This window comes from Nesoenas mayeri (genome assembly GCF_963082525.1).
Source record: "Nesoenas mayeri genome assembly, chromosome: 5".
Classification (NCBI taxonomy): domain Eukaryota; kingdom Metazoa; phylum Chordata; class Aves; order Columbiformes; family Columbidae; genus Nesoenas; species Nesoenas mayeri.
Window position 1 is genome coordinate 58,881,737 of NC_137548.1, and position 19,406 is coordinate 58,901,142.

General features: G+C 39.7%; 1 protein-coding gene across 2 annotated transcripts in view; it reads right to left on the minus strand.

Moving 5' to 3' along the window:
• GALNT18 (polypeptide N-acetylgalactosaminyltransferase 18) overlaps window positions 1–19,406 on the minus strand; it is a gene marked incomplete at both ends in the record, with an annotated part of 236,302 nt that overhangs the window by 66,663 nt on the left and 150,233 nt on the right. For both annotated transcript variants that reach the window (XM_080345458.1, XM_080345457.1), the window contains 3 exons: window positions 4,271–4,385; window positions 6,810–7,007; window positions 7,845–8,028. In XM_080345458.1, the coding sequence (XP_080201584.1) occupies window positions 4,271–4,385; window positions 6,810–7,007; window positions 7,845–8,028 (497 nt within the window). The remainder of the gene's footprint in view (window positions 1–4,270; window positions 4,386–6,809; window positions 7,008–7,844; window positions 8,029–19,406) is intronic.

The window sequence follows — 19,406 nt, forward strand, 5'->3', positions numbered from 1 at the left end:
AAGCAGATATATTTATTATAATCTTATTTTCTTGCATATGCAACTGATTTCACTATGTCAATATAGTGTATAAAAGTAGTGTGCCATGCTCAGTCTGAACTATAAATGCAATTTTCCTCCTGGGTCAGCTGATGTAAAGTCTTGACATATCATTTAGTGGGAGCAAGATCCATTCCTTTTCCCTTAAAGAGCTATTACCTTCTAATAAAATTTCCTCTTACCCATTTAACAGGGCCATTATATCCCTGTGAACACGAATTCATCTGCAAGCATTAAGTCTTTGTGACATACATAATTACTCTACGTCAAAGGCTGGGCTCACGTTGCCTTGACTCTGATGATGACTTAGTCTGTGACCGGAGGCAAATCATTGAATAGTTGTCCAGGCGTTCCTTAAAGCGGTACAAACAGCTTCATTGCAACAGATATTTGGAAGCTTTATCAAACATGCAGGCTGCTTAAAAACACAAAATTATTGCTACAGGTTTGGTCTTGATGAAAAATCTTCTGCTGACTTCAGCAGGAATTGCAATGGATTTGCAGGGGCTTCTCTAACTACTACTACTACTAACTACTACTACTGCTTGTACCGGCACAACCAGAAGTAGAGCCCAAATAACAATGAGAAATACTGGCCTTACACTCACATTTTGTTTCCCCTGTAAGGCAGTTACCAACACAGCTCCTATTTGGTCCCTTGGATAAGCAATGTGACTCCAGTTTGCCCTCCAAATGCAATCTGGTCCCTTAAAAGCACTCTTAAGTCCATTCAGTTGGGAATGACTGAACACAAACCAAAAAGAAGCATTACTCATCCTAACATGAATTTAAGAATATGATTCTGGGGCACAGTAAATGAATCTTCCAAAAACCCCAAAGTGACTGAGCTGCTCAAAAAGGATGCTGTCAAGTCATGCATCAGACAGCCTGCCTTTATTTTCTTATGGGGCAAATAAATAGCTTTGCAAGAAAACATTTGCTTGAGGAGAAAATACAGCGTTGTTTCTAAGATTCAAAATGCATTCATATTTTGAACTCATCTGTCAGCCTCTAGCTGAAGGCAACAGAACTCTATTAATATTTATTTAATAATATATGTTTAATGTTTTACAAATGCTATTACAAGCCGTAGACAAGGGTAAAAATCTTGGCCGTTAAAATAACACACCAAATTAGAGATTAATAGAGCTGAGTAGAGAAACTAATTCAACAGATTCAACAGAATAATCCTCCAACCGAAGCCCTGTCATCTGTGGCTTGTTATGGTTTATCAACAAGGAATGCTTCAGATACAGTTTCCAGTCATTGGGGATTTTCTTGCATTCATGTAACACAAATAACTAGATATTTGTTCAGATGATGAGGTGACAAAAATACCTCCTGGGAGAGGATAGTGGTGTAAGTCTCCATTTTGTCAGGGTCTAATTCCTGTCCCTGCACAGTGAAAACCCCATCAGTTCAGCTGAAAACAAACCATTTCTAGATCTTAAAAGACACAGTAAGTGGTTTCTCACTTATAATGAAAAGAAATCCTAAATAGGTAGACATTGCTTCTCAGAAGCATCTCAACTGGGAGATTAAATCTTATCTCACATCACTGAAGATGCAGCTGCTAACAAAGCAAATGGAGAATAAGGCTTTAACTCTGCGCACAACCACAGAGACAGCGAATTACCCGGTCCTGTCATCACACGGTGCTGCAGCTGGTCTGCATATGAGTTTGGCTCACAGCAGTGTTACATCCTCTGGAAAAAATTAGTAATATAAGGACATGGGACCATGTTCTACTTCGCATGTTCGAGATAAACAGCTCAAATGGTCCTAACTCTCGCTGCTATTTCTGTAGTTGAAAGTAACCTCTCCTGTTCCTGTAGACATTTGTTCTTACATGCTTACGCATAAAATTTCCCAATGAGAGAATTGACTTCCAGTGCATAAATACTGCAAAGAATGCGACAAGCTGTGTGAAATTTACTTAGAAACTCAAGCCATGAAAAAAATGAAGGAAATTTCACTAGATATCAACTCCATCATATCAGCGAATGTGATACACAACATCCTTCTCGGCTAGCCTGGACATCAGGCCAGCTTGGGCACACAGTCACTGCTTCTGCCCCCCTACAAGATAATGCGTATCACACAGCAGAATACTAGATGAAGCTAGATACTCCTTAAAAAAGGAAAATGGCAACAAAAGATAAAGCACGGTGGGCAATCTGTAGTCAGGGACTGAAGAGCATAATTTTAAAATGGAAACAGTATTTATTGCTTTGATACTGTTACTATAATGTAGTTTCTGTAGAACAAATACTGTATTAGGTGATTCATCGTAGGCCTCACACCAGAAAGCAACACAAGTCATCTAGAAATGACTGTTTGGTGCTGCAGAGACAAAAATCGAGTTCAGCAGCAGAGCCAGACCATCTGTCCTGAAATCACCTGCTGACTACACTTTTCCACATAGCCCTATCTCAGGGCAATGAAAGGCAGCCCCTGGGAACTGCACCTGGAGGGACAAGTGTTTAGGATGTCCCCAAGTGACATGGCCACCCACCATAATATAATATGAGAGCGTATGGGAAGCAGCCACCTGCGTTTTTGCCAGGACACGGTGTTATGGCCCCAGCTGCGCGCCAGAAGCAGGTGGCCAAGGGAAGGAGCTTGCTTTTCAAGCTCAACATCTGTAGAAATAATGTCGTGATTCCCAGAAGCTCTACTACTGCACTGTACATTTGTATTCATCCTGGTATTATCTGAGATATGCTGAGAATTGTGAGAAGAGTTGGTAATAAACTGCTGAAAAATCTGTTCATTACGGCTCAGTAATTTGCCTTGATATAGCCAGGAACACAGATCCAAGTTGGGATAAAGTCATAGCATATGTTACGTTACCTTGCACACTACAATCTGTTACAGATGAAAGTATTTTATGTAGGTCAGGCACTGCTTCCCTGGAGACCAACAAAAAGCCATAAGGAAATGAGTGCAGTGTTGGGCCTTACTCCAGTGATCCAGTCTACTGCAAAGTTTCAATTATGCAGAGATTTGTGTCTCTCTGGTCTATCAAAGTACTTTTCCCAATCAACTTCTGCAAGGCTAAATGTAGCAGACTGGACAGCATATCTCTCATGATGCAAAACTAGATAAGACTCTTTCCACTCACAAGGAGACAATAGTTTTGTCAGTCGAAAAAAGAAAAGAAAAATCAAAGTGACACTAATTTTCAACTCATCACAACACTGAGCTGGAAAATAAGGTTTCGGGAATGGAAGATGGCTCTCTGGCCCTCGCAGTGAGGACAATGGTGTTATTAAAAGCAGTCTTGCATTTCCCTCTTGCTCTCCTTAGAACTGTGCTCTTATGTAGCTGAGAGGGGACCTGCCCTTCAGTCTTGCTGCAGTAACACTTTATCTCTGACAAGTAGGAGAAAAAGCATTTCAGGACCCCAGAAGCAAAAATTAGTACTTTTTTGATATATCTCACAGTCTCAGCAGAGATCTTTTTCTCCCCCCTGTTGTATAACTGCATGCTTTTTTTCTGGCAACCAAAATACAAGCTTCCACTAACACTTCACAGCAGAGTTCAGAGTTTAATTTTATAACGCACATCAAACCACTTTTTCTTCCCACCTAAGAACTTCTCTTTTATCAAAAACCTGAAAGATTCTCAAACAGAACAGCGTGTGTTTTCAGAACACTATTTAGCTGTGAAGAAATAGAGAAAGGAGTACAGAAATCACACACAATACTCTGTGTAGTAAACAGATTAAGACTGTATGATGGAATAACAAAATATGTGAACTTATGCACTTTATGAATATTTTAATTCCTCTCCAGACAGAAGGCAACATAAATGCCTATATATTCCACTTTGCTCTGTAGTGATTTTTCTGATTGAAATGAACCAAGTAATCTAGAAAGACTTTTCCCATTATGCCTATAAGAAACTATCCTCCTCAGCAAGTCTGGGGTCACAGGTAAGCAAGGAATTTAGGTATCATCTCCGCAGAATTCTAGCATTGTTACTTGAATTTAAAAAATAATATGAAATTCTGTGTTTATATCCTTGTCCCAGGTAAACTCTTTAAAAAGATATAGGAACTTTTGATATTTTCTCCCTCTGCTCTGTCTTCAACAAAAATTTACACTGCTACAGAGCTGCTGATTTCCTTCATGTGTCCATACATTTTTGACTGTATTTTTCACATGCAATAAAAAGCAAGCTGTATTTTAAATGCGAACCACCAGTGCTGGTTGGTTATGCCCCTTACCCTGATTCCAAGCTCCACATTCTCTCCACCATATACTTCCATGCCTTCATCCAGTAAGCCAATCTCTTGGAAGTATTCTCGATCTACTATGAAGCATCCAATCAACGCAGGACTTCTGGAAGAATAAAATAGCAGCAACCAAAATTAGCATATGAATATGAACATGAATATATGAATATGAACAATTTTATTATAACTCCTGGGTCAAATGGTTTGCCAAGACAGATTCTTAGGGAGATGTTTCTCAAACAGATTTATACAGCTTTCTCTTCCAATGTTCCTGATTCTACAGCAAAATAAGCACCACTGAAGGAAAACAGACTCAAAATGATTGGATGTACATTATCACCCAGGTAGGATTCCAGTGCTAACAATACCAGATGCAGGAGCCCCAGCTTTGTTTCTGAGGCACCAGCCATTCTAGTCTGTCCCTGCTAAGTCCTCAGGTGTCTTGTCTCTGATACTTAACAAGGATACCAACAATGCCCAGGTTTGTGTGTTTAACCAGAAAGAAAAAGCTAAGAAAATGTGTGTCTGTAAGCTGATGTAAAAGAAGAGATTTTTTCATTAATAGAACTTCTAGGTCAGGTTTTGCAACACAGAATCAAGAAACCAGCACACTCTAACACTAGTCTGTTGTCCTGAGCCAGAGTTAAACAAGTCACATACCTTTACCGAATCAATAAGTTCTATTTATAATGCGACCTGAATTAGTCAACTTTTACTATGAAGAGCCAGTCTTAAGAAGGCAAGAGTACAGGCACAGAGCGTACAATTTTAGCTTTATGAGATGCAGCGAGGAGAATACAGAGTAATTTAGCCTTTTCATTTTTTTCCTACCTTATAATCCACAATAGCAAGAAATAAAAATGTCTTTTCTGATTACTATGCTGATATCAGGAACTCTGGTAACAACAGGATATTAATTAGCAGTACAGACGAAATCATTCTACATGTACTGGGAACATAAAAGCTGTAATAGTACAGACATCTGCTTTTAAACAAATTATAGGATGTCTTCATCAAAAATTGTACAATTCTACAGAAATTACACAATTATGCCTTTAACTTGAAATGCTATAGTACCCACTTCATAACAATGAAAGAATGTTTCTGATGTATTTATTAATTATGAAAACAGCAGTTAACTTCATAACTTCAAAAGTTATGCTTCTTTTATGGCAAAGTACTCTTGCTTTTGGTGTTGATTTAAAAGTGTTTTTCAGAGTACCTGTTTCCCTTTGTTATAATTCTAGAAGCATATTAGAGGCTTGACAGAAGCCATCAATCAATACATGTGACTTTTGTTTGTTTGTTTAAATTATCCAGCACACATACGCAGTGTATTGCACTGAATAAAAGGTGCCAGAGAAATGGCTAGGGAACAAACCTAAACACACAATCCTCACATAGAACAGAGTTTTGAGGTAAAAATGGAAAAGTAGACTTGCTCTTTATTCTGAGTTCAAATACTTTTAATTTTAAAAGTCACTATAATTAACAGAGGAGGTTTGCCTCTCTAGGACTTAGAATACTTCAAAGCATTTTCATCATGTTAACAGAGTTCATTAACACTGAGAACCATTTCTAATGATGTGGAAATTACCACCCCTTTTTACATATGTCCATGGCAAACCTGCACATTTTCATTTCCTACTTGCTAATTCTGAGTGACCAGCACATGGGTCAGTGCGATTAAGAGTGTTTAAGCTGACAGCTCTAGAAAAAAGCCATCTGCCTGAAAAGACAGAACTACTAGATGAAGGATACCCCTTGCGCTGACAGCATGGGAACTTATTGGTAATGATGACCCCCCCACACTGCCATTGCTATTGCATTTAAGGCTCTGCTTTGCAGCTGGTGAAAACAGACCTCACGCTCTCTTTCTGCAAAATAGATTATAGGTACCAATCACCTCCTTGGTATGAATGCATAGAAAGGCCTGGAATCTCAGCAGAGCTGCTGAGGGGATTCAGAGGCACCTACTCCTCTCCTAGAGAAAAGGGTATCGTTCTGTACCAGCCTAATGTGGTAAGAAAGTACAGAGCTAGATTGTACCAATGAAGAATCTCTTTGCTCACCCACTATCAGTGGACCAGCATTATCAGCCAGGATACAACGCAGCTGTAAAGCTATGTGACAGTATTATAAAGAATATGATGGTCAGATCAGTTCTGTTTGTATAATGCATTTGTAAATAAATAGCTGTTTCTGGCCCATTACCACTAAATTAGCAGACAAGGCATTTGGTAATAGCAGTGCTGCTGAGAGTTCACGTCTACCATCTCACTTCGGCTGTGTGTTTTGCCTCATGATAAAAACAAGGAAACCTATTTTAAAAGGTCCACCGAGAAAAAAGTTTTCCCGATGACTGTGTAGGGGCCAAGGACAAAAACTAAAGAGGACAGGTCAAGGACAGTTAACTAACGTAACATTACAGGCAGTAAAACCTATTACTTAGCTAAGACCGCTCACCACCTGCCGTATCTGAAAGAGCATTGCCAGGGACACACTACTGGAAGTCGCAATTGCATCTCACCTGATGGGAGCAGTTGTGTTCTCCAGTTTCCACCATGACTTAGGAGGGTTCAGATATCGGCACCACAGCTCCCAGTCAAACCCCTGTGCTGAGAGGGGATACTCCTCTATTTCAAAATTATCATACTTAATGTTATCAAATGATGGAGAAATGACTCTTTTTCTGTTTTCTTTTATCCTAGTAAGCACTGGTTCAGCCCTAAAAAAAAGGAAAAAAACATTAAGACTACATCAGTAGGAGGAGAGCAGGGATGTAAACAGCAGCTTCTGCTGCACGTTTCAGAAAGGCCAAAGCCTGTAGCTGTTGCCCATTCGGAGCTTGCTTTGCTGGGAGATGGGGTTTTGACAGAGCAGGATCTGCCTCAAAATAACACATGGCAATATTTTATCTAGGATGCCCTATTATTAACCTTGATGTTAGCTGCTGAATGGAGGAAATTAGTATCTGCATACCATAGAGCAACCCTTGCTAGCAAATAATGATAACTTCAGGCTCTCAATATTAGCAAGGACATCAAGATCAGAGATGATAATAGATCTATCCTAGGGACACAAGCTCCTGCCATTTTACCATCTTTTTTTTGTTTACTCAAGAAGCAACAAAGATATTAAATCTAGATTGAACAAGCTAAAATACACGGTTTTAGTTATGTGCTACTTTTGCACAGAGCAGCAACCTCAGTGCCAAACTGGCACTTCTTTATTTACAGTGTAGAGAATAAAGGAAACATAACAGTTTTAATTAAAAAAATATAATTTTGCATTATCAGAAGATGTTTTTAACATTAAGTTTTCCAATATATTTTAAACATATTGTAATTAGACAAGCAGATAACACACACTATAAAAATGGATCTAAATTTTATTACACAGAACAAATACATTTTTAATTCTTGTGTCCATGCTTGTGTCTGAATCTTCATTAAAAAAGATCAGAATGCTAATTCACCCACTATGTGCAAGAGAAACACCACTCAGTAATTCATAAACAGTGCTTAGAAAATGTCCCTTGCTTGGAGAAATTCGAGACACGTACCATCCCACATTGAATTCCACATGGGCATCAAAGAGAGCGACTACGGGTGCTGTGGCCACTCTCCATCCACTAACTCGGGATCGAATCAGCCCCTCTTGTTTGCTGTGCCGAACAACCTTGATGAAGCCAGGCTTACGGGCATTCACTTCATCAACATACTTCTTCAGTTTCTCCTTGAGTTCTTCTGTGGAAAGGAAAAAATTAGATGTTAACAACAACTATCAGCTCGACGAGGTGTAAAAAACCTGTTATTTCAGCAAAACAGTAGCCTACGCACGTAGAAATATCCCCTTTATTTAACCACTAACAATTCTCAAACAGTCAAGCCTAAAGGAGGCAGACAAAAAGTAAAGAACCATAAATTATATATTAATAAGAATTCCAAGTGTGACTATTTGGCCTACATGACTGACATCAGAATACTGCCACTGATTAACATGCCACAAAATAAAGCACTCAACCGTAATGTACCATAGCTACATAGGTGTGTATTAAGTTACTGTAGCGACAAACAAGATAACTAGCTTATATTTCCAGAAAAGTATGCCCAAGTATCATCAATGAGCTTTCTTTACCAATATTTCAAGAAAAAATAATAAAATGAGTTATTTATTCTTTTTCCATTTTTCTTTGTAAACTTTGACAGCTCTTTTCTATCTCTACTAAAGAGTTCCATGACTTCTGCTCTTCTCTCAGGAGAACAAAGACCAGTAGAAAGACTGGAGGAGAATAATTCCAAATTAAAACATGATAACATTTTCATCAACAGCTATCACATCTCTAGTTTAAAGATCATTGCATGAGAAAATCCAAAAGGTAGAGCCGAAATATGCTGTTCACTATTGTTAATTAACTGAAAACACTGTTCACTACAATTCCTTATTAGCATTGCTATGTTCTATTTATGCTATGGTACCACTCAGAATTGTCTGAGATTCCTTTTCTTCCAAATCTCTTCACAAACCCAGAAATGCCTTTGCTGTGATGCAGAATAACGCTCCTGTGGTTAGGATGGTAAACTGCATATAATCAAATCTGCATTAAAAGCCCAATGCTACCTAGCCCTTTCTGTGAAATCTCAAGCGAGCCACTTCTCCATAATCAATTCCCCATCTGCAAAATGGGATCACCACACTTATTTCTATTTCGGTCTGTTTAGACTTTAAACTCTAGAGAACAGCTGTTTTTATTTGTCTCTGTGTGTGGCTGGTACGTAAGGCCCTGGGGCACTGAGCTGAGGGAAGGATCCATGGGAGAAGGCTTGGCTCCAGAGCCCAGCACCCCAAAGTCAGCACCATGGCAGGGACGAAAACTTCAGCCACTTAGGCTGGCCCAAATTGGTTCCCAACAAAATACAGGAGGGTTTCTCTTTTAAACCTCATCAACGAGACTTTCGCTTCTATTGTTTTGCTGGCATTAGTGGTGCAATCTGCTCTTCGCTACGCGCCAGGGTGACATTTCTGCATTGAGTCCAGGTAGATGCTCAACAGAAGCCAGCCAGACTCCAGGAGCTGGTTGCCTCAAACAGATCTGGACAACATGCACACTAGAATGGTTAATGCAACAGAAAATTAAAAGCAAGCACACTTCATTAGGCACATTAAATGTTCCTTCCTGGGAAGGAGGTGGATGTGTCCTCTCTTAGGCTGACAAAGAGGAACAGAGCAGTTTCATAACGAGTCCTCTAACCTGAAGACTGTTACAACCCAGATGACCTTAGTGGACCTGCTTCTCTGAGGATATGGAAGAAAGGACAGGACAGTCGAGTGCAAAGACTTCTTAAATTCACCCCTCTTTGTAAAGACTCTCAGCCACAAGGTGTGATGCTCTTTCAGCTGGAATTGCAGGACAGTGCATGCCCCATACCCTTTGTGTAAATGAACTCTCTGCACAGAAGTGAGAGAATATCAAATAGAAGTTACAATACTTACAGTTTCTAATAAAGAACGAGAATTAAAAATAAATTATCTGATGGCCATGTCTATCACAGTACTTAAACTGCAGCTATGTTTTAGGAATTGAATCAATATATTACTAGAATTTTCCACATTGAAGTGTCAATACGTATTCTAATTGTTTATCTATGACCACATCACCTTGAATAAACAGCACGAGGCATTAACACAAAGCATAAAGCACTATTCTTCTTTGCATTAATTTTGCTGTGTTTGATCAATATACTTTTTTCCCCACTATAAAGTCAAAAGATCACATTCAGGTTTTCTATCGTTCTTGTGTAAAGCCCCATGTTCTTATCGTTCATCCCCTAACACACAGAGATCTGTAGCAAGCCCCAAACTAGCAAACCAACCACTAGCTAGCAGCACTTTAAATCCAAGAAAAGAAATTTGTGTTACTGAAATGATGCCTATCTGAAAACAGTGCACAACAGCCCTCTATTCCCAAAATGTAACATTGTGGAGGATAAATAACCAAAACGTGAAGATCAGAGCTTTGCTTTCAGTGTAAGTGGCTGTTCACAGCTTTGCAATAACAGGAAGCTTTATTTGCCACAACAATGCAGCATCATCACTGAGTATAAAATATATAAAAGGAAAGCAGAATCTAATCAAGGTCTTGAAAATCACTACCCTTGATAAAGTCATTGTTCTCTCAATCACTTTTGTGTTTAGCAAGTGGGCTATTCTTACTCCTGTCATATACTCTCCCTAATGTGGACTGACTTTATAAGCTTGAGTAAACATAAAATCTTTTTCATAGCTAGGTGTAGTATGGAAATACATGGAAATGGAACAGAACCCAAATCTTGGCTTCCCACCAGCATGACTTCAGCTGCATGCTAGAGCTGTGACATTTACTGGGCAGTGCATACTTCTGATTTTCTGGTTACACTGCAGCCTTTTGCAAATGAAGAGAGAGTCTCAGGGGAACCCAGAAGGCTTTCCCACGGCCAGTCAGGACGGAGGAATCCTTCCCTGGACTTCAGGAGGTGGAAGGGAATGCTGCATTTTACCTAATCTTCAATACTGGCCCACAAGCAGTGCCTCACTCTTTAGCATGTTCACAGGAGACAAAGCAATATTTTGCAGTCAGGCATTTTCTGGCCTTTGTTATTTAAAACAGATTAGCCTTGCTTTGCAAAGGCAGCATGCTGAGCAGAGCATTACGTGCATCCTTTGTCTTACAAAACCTCTTGGGCAGAGTCTCACAGAAGAAAATGTAAGTCTACTAAAAAAATGTATCATTTTCACTCAGCCAGAGGACAGAGCAGATATTAAATGAAGCTAAAAAAGTCACAGTGTTAGGAAGACCATTAAAAATACCCTAGCAGGGTACTTCAGTCAGGTTTTTTAATACATTCCACATTTTCCTGAGTTTTACAAGACAAATCTGAGTTCAATTGTCTTTGACAGTTTTAGAGCACCCTGCCCAACTGGACTGAACATGGGACTCTCCCCCTAGAACTGATCACACACTTTGTCATGGCACTGATGGTCTTCAGCAACACATTTTTAACCCATGCTCTGTGTTTTTTTCCACTTCAGATACATTGCCTGAATAATAAACAGTCTTTTTCATTAATTATTGTGCTTCACTGCTTTATGCCACCATAGGGAGAAGAAAGGGAATGAGCAAATGTGTCATCTTCAATACACTGTTGATTTGGCTTCTAATTATGGAAACAAACAGGCTTATGAAGATAGATGCATTTGCCTTTCAGCACAATCTCTCAAATAAGGACTCAGTTGGACTAGGCTGGATGAGTATCTGCAATTGGAGAGAAAAAGCAGCCGTATATGGAATGGGAAAATGGAGCCTATCTGGCACTTGGAAATGTTGCATTCTACCACCTGCCGCTGTATGGTACAGATGTCTGGAAAGCACCGCACAACTCTCCTTGTAAATGTAAAAACTTAATTAATGTGCCATAATTATGTTTAATATTAACATAATTAAGTTCTTATAGTTGTAAGGGGTTGTTTATTTGTTTTTAACAAATACACAAAGTTTTTGTTTGTCAAGTTTCCCTATTCAGCATGACAAAGCAGTGTTAAATAATTCATGCAACTTTGCCTTCTTAGGAAAGGGCAGAAGGAGGGCAGGATGGAGGAAACGGTTTAGTGGTGGACTAGGCAGTGCTAGGTTAATGGTTGGACTCAGTTATCTTAAAGGTCTTTTCCAACCTAAATGATTCTATAAGGAGTCAGAAGACATCAGCCACCCCACAGCTACACAGATTGTATTCAAAGGGATCACTTAGTTCACAATCCCTTCAAAAGTCATCATCCTTTCAGGATATGGTCTGAGGGAATGGTGGGCTTGAGGTGCACTGGCAAAGCAGCCACTCTCCTTGCACTTCTGCAGCTTACTTGGCTTGTGCGAGTGGCCAGTCCTGGCTCAGAGGGGCAACCTGGACCACAGTCCTGCTTCCTCTTCGAACGCTGGTTGTGGCAGGCCATACAATAAAGATTTCTCACATATGCCCCAGGGAGTTTCTCAGAAGGAAAATCATCTACAAATCATGCTCTTCATCCAGTCACATGCAAGTGGCCTGTGTTTTCTATGTCTTTACCCTCCCTAAGTGGGGAAGTTATCAGGCCAGATGCTCAGTGACGTAAGGTGCCCTAGCCCCACAGCCCTCCAGTGTCCTAAGGCAGCTGTGGATCTGCCCACAGACTTCGAATTTTAAAGTTATTGATGCAGTGGTGTCATAAATAATAAATTACTGCCTCACATTCATAGAGAACAGTCAATTAAGCCTCACTTTCAATAACTTTGATGCTTTAATGTACTAGCATTCTGAGTGGTTAAATGAGTCCTCACATCTCTCAGAACAATTACATTTGTGAAGTCTGACACTCATGCTTTGCTGAGACAGATGCATTTTACTGACTTCTAAAAACTCTTCTTCTCGACTGTAAGTTTGCCAACAGGGCTAAAATGATAAATAAATAAATAAATAAATAAATAAACGCTCTCTCATAACTTCATGCATTTTCTAAAGCCTAAAATTCCCTGTTGACTTCGACACAGCAGAATCCATGCTGGATGTTATTGCGACCTCCACAAGCCTTGTGCTTTTACCTTTAGGGAAAGAATTATTTCCATGTCAAAGGCCCAGGAGTCACCATGTCCCTGTTCAAACTTAGCACTTGGCACAAACATGGCTTCCTTCACTGTGAAGGGAAATAAATTATTCTTCAATATGGAATGGGGTTTAACATAACAATTGTCTACCCTGTGCCAGAAATTGCGGATTGACACATTGTACGAAAGGGGCAAAATCTTGCCAATTCATTAGTTTTATGCTCTAGCTTTGTGTGTTCACTGAGCTGCCTAGAAGGCATACTCTGCTCCCCAGGTAAAGAACCATGTTGGATATTTTCTTGGACCATAAATGACACTTTTAAAGGCAAATCATTACAGCAGCTGCAGCGATACTGCAGAGCTGCTGCTTGTCTCTGACCCAAGGGACCACGGGTCAGTTTGCTCTTAGCAGGATCTCAGGGATCCCGACCACCCGTGGGCAGGTCAGACTGGGATCCGCCGCCTGGCACCGAGGCACGACAGCCAGCTGGCCAAGCACCATGAGAGCTGCTGCTGCACTGGGAACAGCTCATCACCTACATCTTGCTTCTGCATGGAGGACAAATAAACTGGCAAAAAGACAGAATTTGCACAAACCAATTAATTTTAAACCAAGATTTTTCCATTTTATCTGATTATTTGTGGCCCAAAGTCTCAGGAACAGGAAGAGTTGCTTTTCCACTCTTCCAAATATGACAACATAGCCTTTAGAAAAAACACAATGTATTAACATAGTTGACTTTCTTTCTGGCAAATAAAGAAAGCTTATTATACTAGGTTTCCTGCAAAAAAATCACCTTTCTTCCCTCTCCCTCTGCAGGCATATAACCAGAATTCATGGCAGTGGCTAGGCATGTAAGAAAAACTATTCTTTATCTAATAACATTGGATTATGTCACTTATTTCGTATGCAGCTCCATGCTCCATAATTTTTATTTTCCTTTCCCCTGGCCCCTTATCTTTCATGCTCAAGTGATCACCTCTCATCTCTGTAGTAGAAGTAGATAATTCCAAATGGAAAATATTTATAACCAGATAGGGGCATGTAATTTGTAATGCACATGTGTATATAGAATGTTTGCAACAGAGGGCAACAATGCACAAACAGATAAGGAGGGCCTGCTGTGCACAAGTATTTAATAACCTCGTGTTATCTGGTAATAGATAAACAACCCAAGGGAAATTACCAACATGATGCAAGGAATTGATTTGGACAAAATCAAAACCAAAGAAGCAGTACAGTCCTTTTCCTCCATTACTGTACCTAACTTGTATTGTTGACAGAGATGCATAATCTAATCTCAGAAGTCCAGGCTATCCACATGTAAAGCCAGATAGCGTAACAGTCACAACCTTTGCATTCAGCAATCCTAAGTCTCAGCTGCTGTCAAACCTCCCCAGGTCTATTAAGATAAACGAGGCCTACAACAATCCATTCCAGCTCACACCTCGGACTACAAACCAAGGATTTCTCTAGTCTAGCACGTAACAACACCTTCTCCCACAATAAAGCAGAAAAAATATACATTTCCCCTCTCAGCCCCTACACACAAACACACACCCAGTTGCCCAGGAGAAGGCAGCACCGAGGAACAGGATACACACATTGCTTTCAGAGGGTTTGATGGGGGATCCATTCTCAGGTCCTCTCACAAGCATCATGTCTATGTATGGAAAGAGCTTATCTGGACACTTCACTGAATCCTCTTGCTGGTTGTAGGGTCCTGGGAGTCTGACAGCATGAGAACCATGTCCCAGCAAATAATTCCACTTCAAAACAGTAACCAGTCAACTAGCACACCTCCCAACACAAAACAGATTTGCTGAAGAGACCCGTGCCAGCAGCTATTCCTAACAGATACCTACACTATTTGGGTTCATTTTGGTTTTTTTTCTAAATGATGCTAGTTCAAATGCCAGCCATGAAGGTGGGATACCACCCTCCAGATCATCAAGTCCTACCTAGAAATATTGCTGCATCTTAATAAATCCCAATAGTGTGGGAAGAACAATGAAAATTGTATTTTAGAAACTGTGACAGCTGAACACTATGTTATGGAGGAGGGGGATACTGGAGAAAGAAATATTACACCTGTTACTTTTTGTTAGAATTATTCTTTTGTAGTAATGTCTTTATTGTAAGGGCTGTAAATCCTTTTTATTTCCCTTTTATTGTTTATTGAGTCCTGTTCAAAGACAGTACTCAATTTCTGTCCTAAGGCACATCCTGTCACACGTATCACCGAGCCCCTACTCCAGCGGCAGAGTGTCTTGCATCACTTCTCAAGAAAGAGATAATTTGAGATGCCAGATGAATCTTCAAGGTCACACCAGAACTTGTGGCGGGGGGGAACAGAGCCTGGGTCTCCCAAACCCCAGGGCAGCACATGAACGCTGTATGATCTCCCTGAGGCTGCGGTTCTGCAGTTGGAGCCACAGCCCATACAGAGCCCAGAGAACTGTGCGGATGCAAGAGCTCATTCACATCACTGGGTCAGGATTGGGAGGCAGCTGATACTCAGAGCTCTTGTTAATGTCAACAGAAATGCATTCCAACAAAGGAATTAACCACGGCCCTTCCATTCCCTTATCAAAGGGAGCGATTGACATAGTTACCTCTGTGTACACAGTAGAGCTTACTAAAGGTAGGCATTAACATCAGGAGAGGAAAAGAAAATAAATCTGCTCACAGGTGAATACTCTTTCCAGCTCTTTAATGAATTTAAGTGCCTGTGGCAAGGCAGGACTAATAAAAAAGCACAAAGTGTCTCTTCTCAGATTGCCACATTCCCAAATTAGAAAGTTCATGACTGACAATAAAAGCCAGTTGGGTGTGTGTGCTTATATGAGCAACCATGCAAACACCAGCTAAAAGGAGAACAGGGACTTTCCATCACTGCCAATAGTCACCAACAGCCACACAAACAACAAAGCCAGGGTACAGTGCTGCTATGTATCTCGTCATGGCAATACCTGTCTAAATCTTAAAAAATATCTTTAAACACAGGCCTGTAATCATATAACCTTAAATGAGCCACTCAACTTACTAATTGCTGGACACTTTAATTAATCTCGGCAGGAACACTATCCCACTCCGGTTTACTGTGTATAACTGCTTCCTGTTTAGGGACCATTACTGGATATACCATGGCCACAATAAAGTGATCACAACATGGTTAAATCTGGCCAGGAACAAGCACTGTGGCTGAAATCAGATATTTATATCACATCTGATGCAAGAACGACTTCTGATGTTTATTTGGATACAATAGTTTTAGGAAGGGGCCATAATGTGAGAAGTACGCAAGCATTATGATCATGCACTAGAGGTGACACAGTGAATACAACACACTGCTAAAATAACCACTGCCAAAATCCTGAGTTCATCATTTCATTTCTTGGTGTTCCTGGATTCATTTGTAAAATGACCTTTAAATGTTAAAGAGAAGTGCCTGAGAAAGGCATTCTAGTCCCAGCTGAATGTTGCCAGTAATCTAAGTGGTTTTGTTTTTGGTTTTTTTTTCAATATACATTATTTAATTCTAATCTATTTCTTGGATGTGTATTGAACAGAAAAATCACCATTCAAAAAAAGAAACTAAGTGCCTGAAGAGAGCCAAAGCAGTCTGTATAAATCTAGAAAAAATACAATCTGAAGAGCACATTAGAAATAATCTGTATTTCTATAATCATAAGACACAGCAAGATGCTTGCTGTACTGTAAACTTGATAAATAATCATCAGTCCAAGAAACAGCCTAGCAACTCATGTTATGATAACAGATTCATAAGGAAAAGGAAACTGCCAATTAAAACACAATAGTCCAAGTGTAACTACTTTACTTCTTGAGTGGATTCAGAGAAAATCGGTCACATGAGTTGCATTAAAAATGGAATATGCAAATCTGCAGTTAGAAATGCATGGAAGAGAGCTGCTTATATTCCTTTCTGGCTCAAATTTCTCTCTAACAGCAAGGAAGTTGAGAACAGGACTATTAAAGGAAGATGAAACAGAAAGAAATCACAGAATACTTCTGGTTAGATGGGACCTCTGCAATCCAAGCCCCGACTCAAAGCAGGTCCAAATAAACAATATCAAATATATCATTCACTAATAAAGAGTTATTTAAAAGAATGTTAGCATTAAAATACGAGTTTGGGATGTTTGTTGTTTTTTTTTTTTTTCAATAAATGAGACATAGCTTTCCATGCCACATCGTTTTTTAGGAAAATCTTACTTTATATGAGAAATTACAATCCAGCATTATACCCATTGCACAGAATTACTTCACTGGAAGCAAAATAGCAGTAGCAGGTACCAAGCGTGATGATACTGTGAGAGCATCCTTGAGAGTCAGGACAGCAAGAACACTATTTCTCCTTTTGCAATCTTACTCTACCAATCAAACTGCAGCGAAGAAAAGAAACATAACCAAAGAAACAAACAAGCAAACAAAACAAATGAAAAACCCAAACAAACAAACCAAACCAAACCAAACAAACACACACAATAACAACAAAGCCAACACCTTCTGTGGTACATTTTTTTTAACATGGTCTAAGTGTAAAGTTGCCAGCTCTTCCTTTGAATGAATGACACTTACTTTACCAGAAAATTCTTACACAATGGATGCAAAGTGTTCTGTCCATATCCCATGTGAGAAAGATTGATTTCTTGTCTGCCTGTGGCTGTGTTGTGTGTGATCCACTACCACCTTCTCCTTTCAGAGTGGGACTGCCACCTGCAGAAGAATGCAATTCACCACCACCATGGCAGTACAGCACCCAGGACACCAAGGAGAAATACAGCCTGTCTGGGCAGAAGGGTTCTTTTTGACAGATGGGATTAGTTCACAGAAATAAGTTGTTTTTAAATCAGCAGAGCTGCATTCACACAAGATATTTCTGTCAACGGATAGAGAGAGGAAAAAAAGGGAAATTATACAAATATGAGCAATTTTTGTTCATTATTCTAATGGTTAATACATTGCTGGCAATGCAAACTAGAATAGACTGGATAATACCTCTTGAAAGAAAAAATTTTTACAGGCTGAAATACTGATATCACTGAAGCCAATGAGAGCTTTTCAGGAAAAAAAAATGTTATATGTCCAGGCCCTGAATGCAACATCACACATGACAGCAAGTTATAATTGCCTTTGTAAAAGCCAGCTCTCAGGTGCCCTCATATTATACCACAGTCTTGAAAAAGTCTGATGAACACAATGTATAATGTTACATCTCACATCCATCAGAGTCTACTAACCTGGCATAAAAAGAAGGAGCAGGATGTATCCCATCACCCATCAAGCAAGCAAAGGCTTTCAGTGTGCAGTTCCACTGCAGTTCTAGGAGCAATGTCACCTCCCAGGCCACTGCCAAGTTCATTTGGGACAACCTGGTGGGTATCTACTGTGCTGTTTAAGTCATGGGATTTAAATCACAGCATTTGAATAACTTGGAAGTTCCAACTTCTCCTTTTTGAAACTTCCTAAAAATAAGGACAAAATCCAAATAGTTCTTACTCCTGTAAACTTCCCATTCAAATCAGAAATAATTTAGTGTGAAAACCAGGCAAGCTGCAAGATTTGTTTCTACCTAAAGACAGAAATTGGTTTGTTTTGGAAGAATCCACTATGTACATTTTCAAATTTAAGCAACAAATTCTGGCTTGCTTTTTACCCAGCATATTTGATTATTCCTTAGGAATAACACAGTGCTGTGACTGTGCCATCAGTAGCTGTGGAAAACCTCTAAATTCAGCATATATGATCTCCAAGTAAAGGAAGGACTGCTTATTTTAACACTGTATCATCCACTGCTCCCTAAAAATCCCAGACTCCAAGTATTAAAAGAACACAATAGCATACAATTTGTATCTTAAATGAAATATATAAGCATGCAACAAATTCTTCCAAGTATATCATCAGATATTATAGAAAATATCTCTGTAGGCATCTAATCACTATCTATCCATTTGTTTGAAAGAAATGTTTGGGTTTTAATTATTATACTACAATTCTTGTTCACGCCCTGCCTTTTTGCATCAGAAATACATGAGGGACAGTAGCAGCAACCCTTAAGTTTTCCAAAAAAAAAACAAAAGCAAGGCATTAAAAATAACCCAGGTGGTGACTTGAAACTGGAATTCATACCTTTCCAATCCACAGCGCAGGGCCAGCGTTGTTACTAGCATCCCTCTGCAGCCTGGGAAAGATTTGGTTAAGTCCTGCTTAATTGGAAGTATGTTATTTTAAAACTGAAGTATGTTAATCTGGCTATTAGTATGCCTCCCAGCAGGGTGGAAGCCTCGCTTCCATTAAAAGTGCAGTGAGGAGCACACACCAGCCTTGCCTTTCTGCTCCCTAGAAACAACCAGCAGGAGCGTCAACATTTTTTTGACATTATAAGCAGCAAAAGTGTCTTTTCACTGTGCTGAGATATGACCCCAGCAGTCCCTCCTGGAACCACCTTGAGCGAGCAGGCGCAGGTGAGCGGGCTGCTCCAGGCTCCG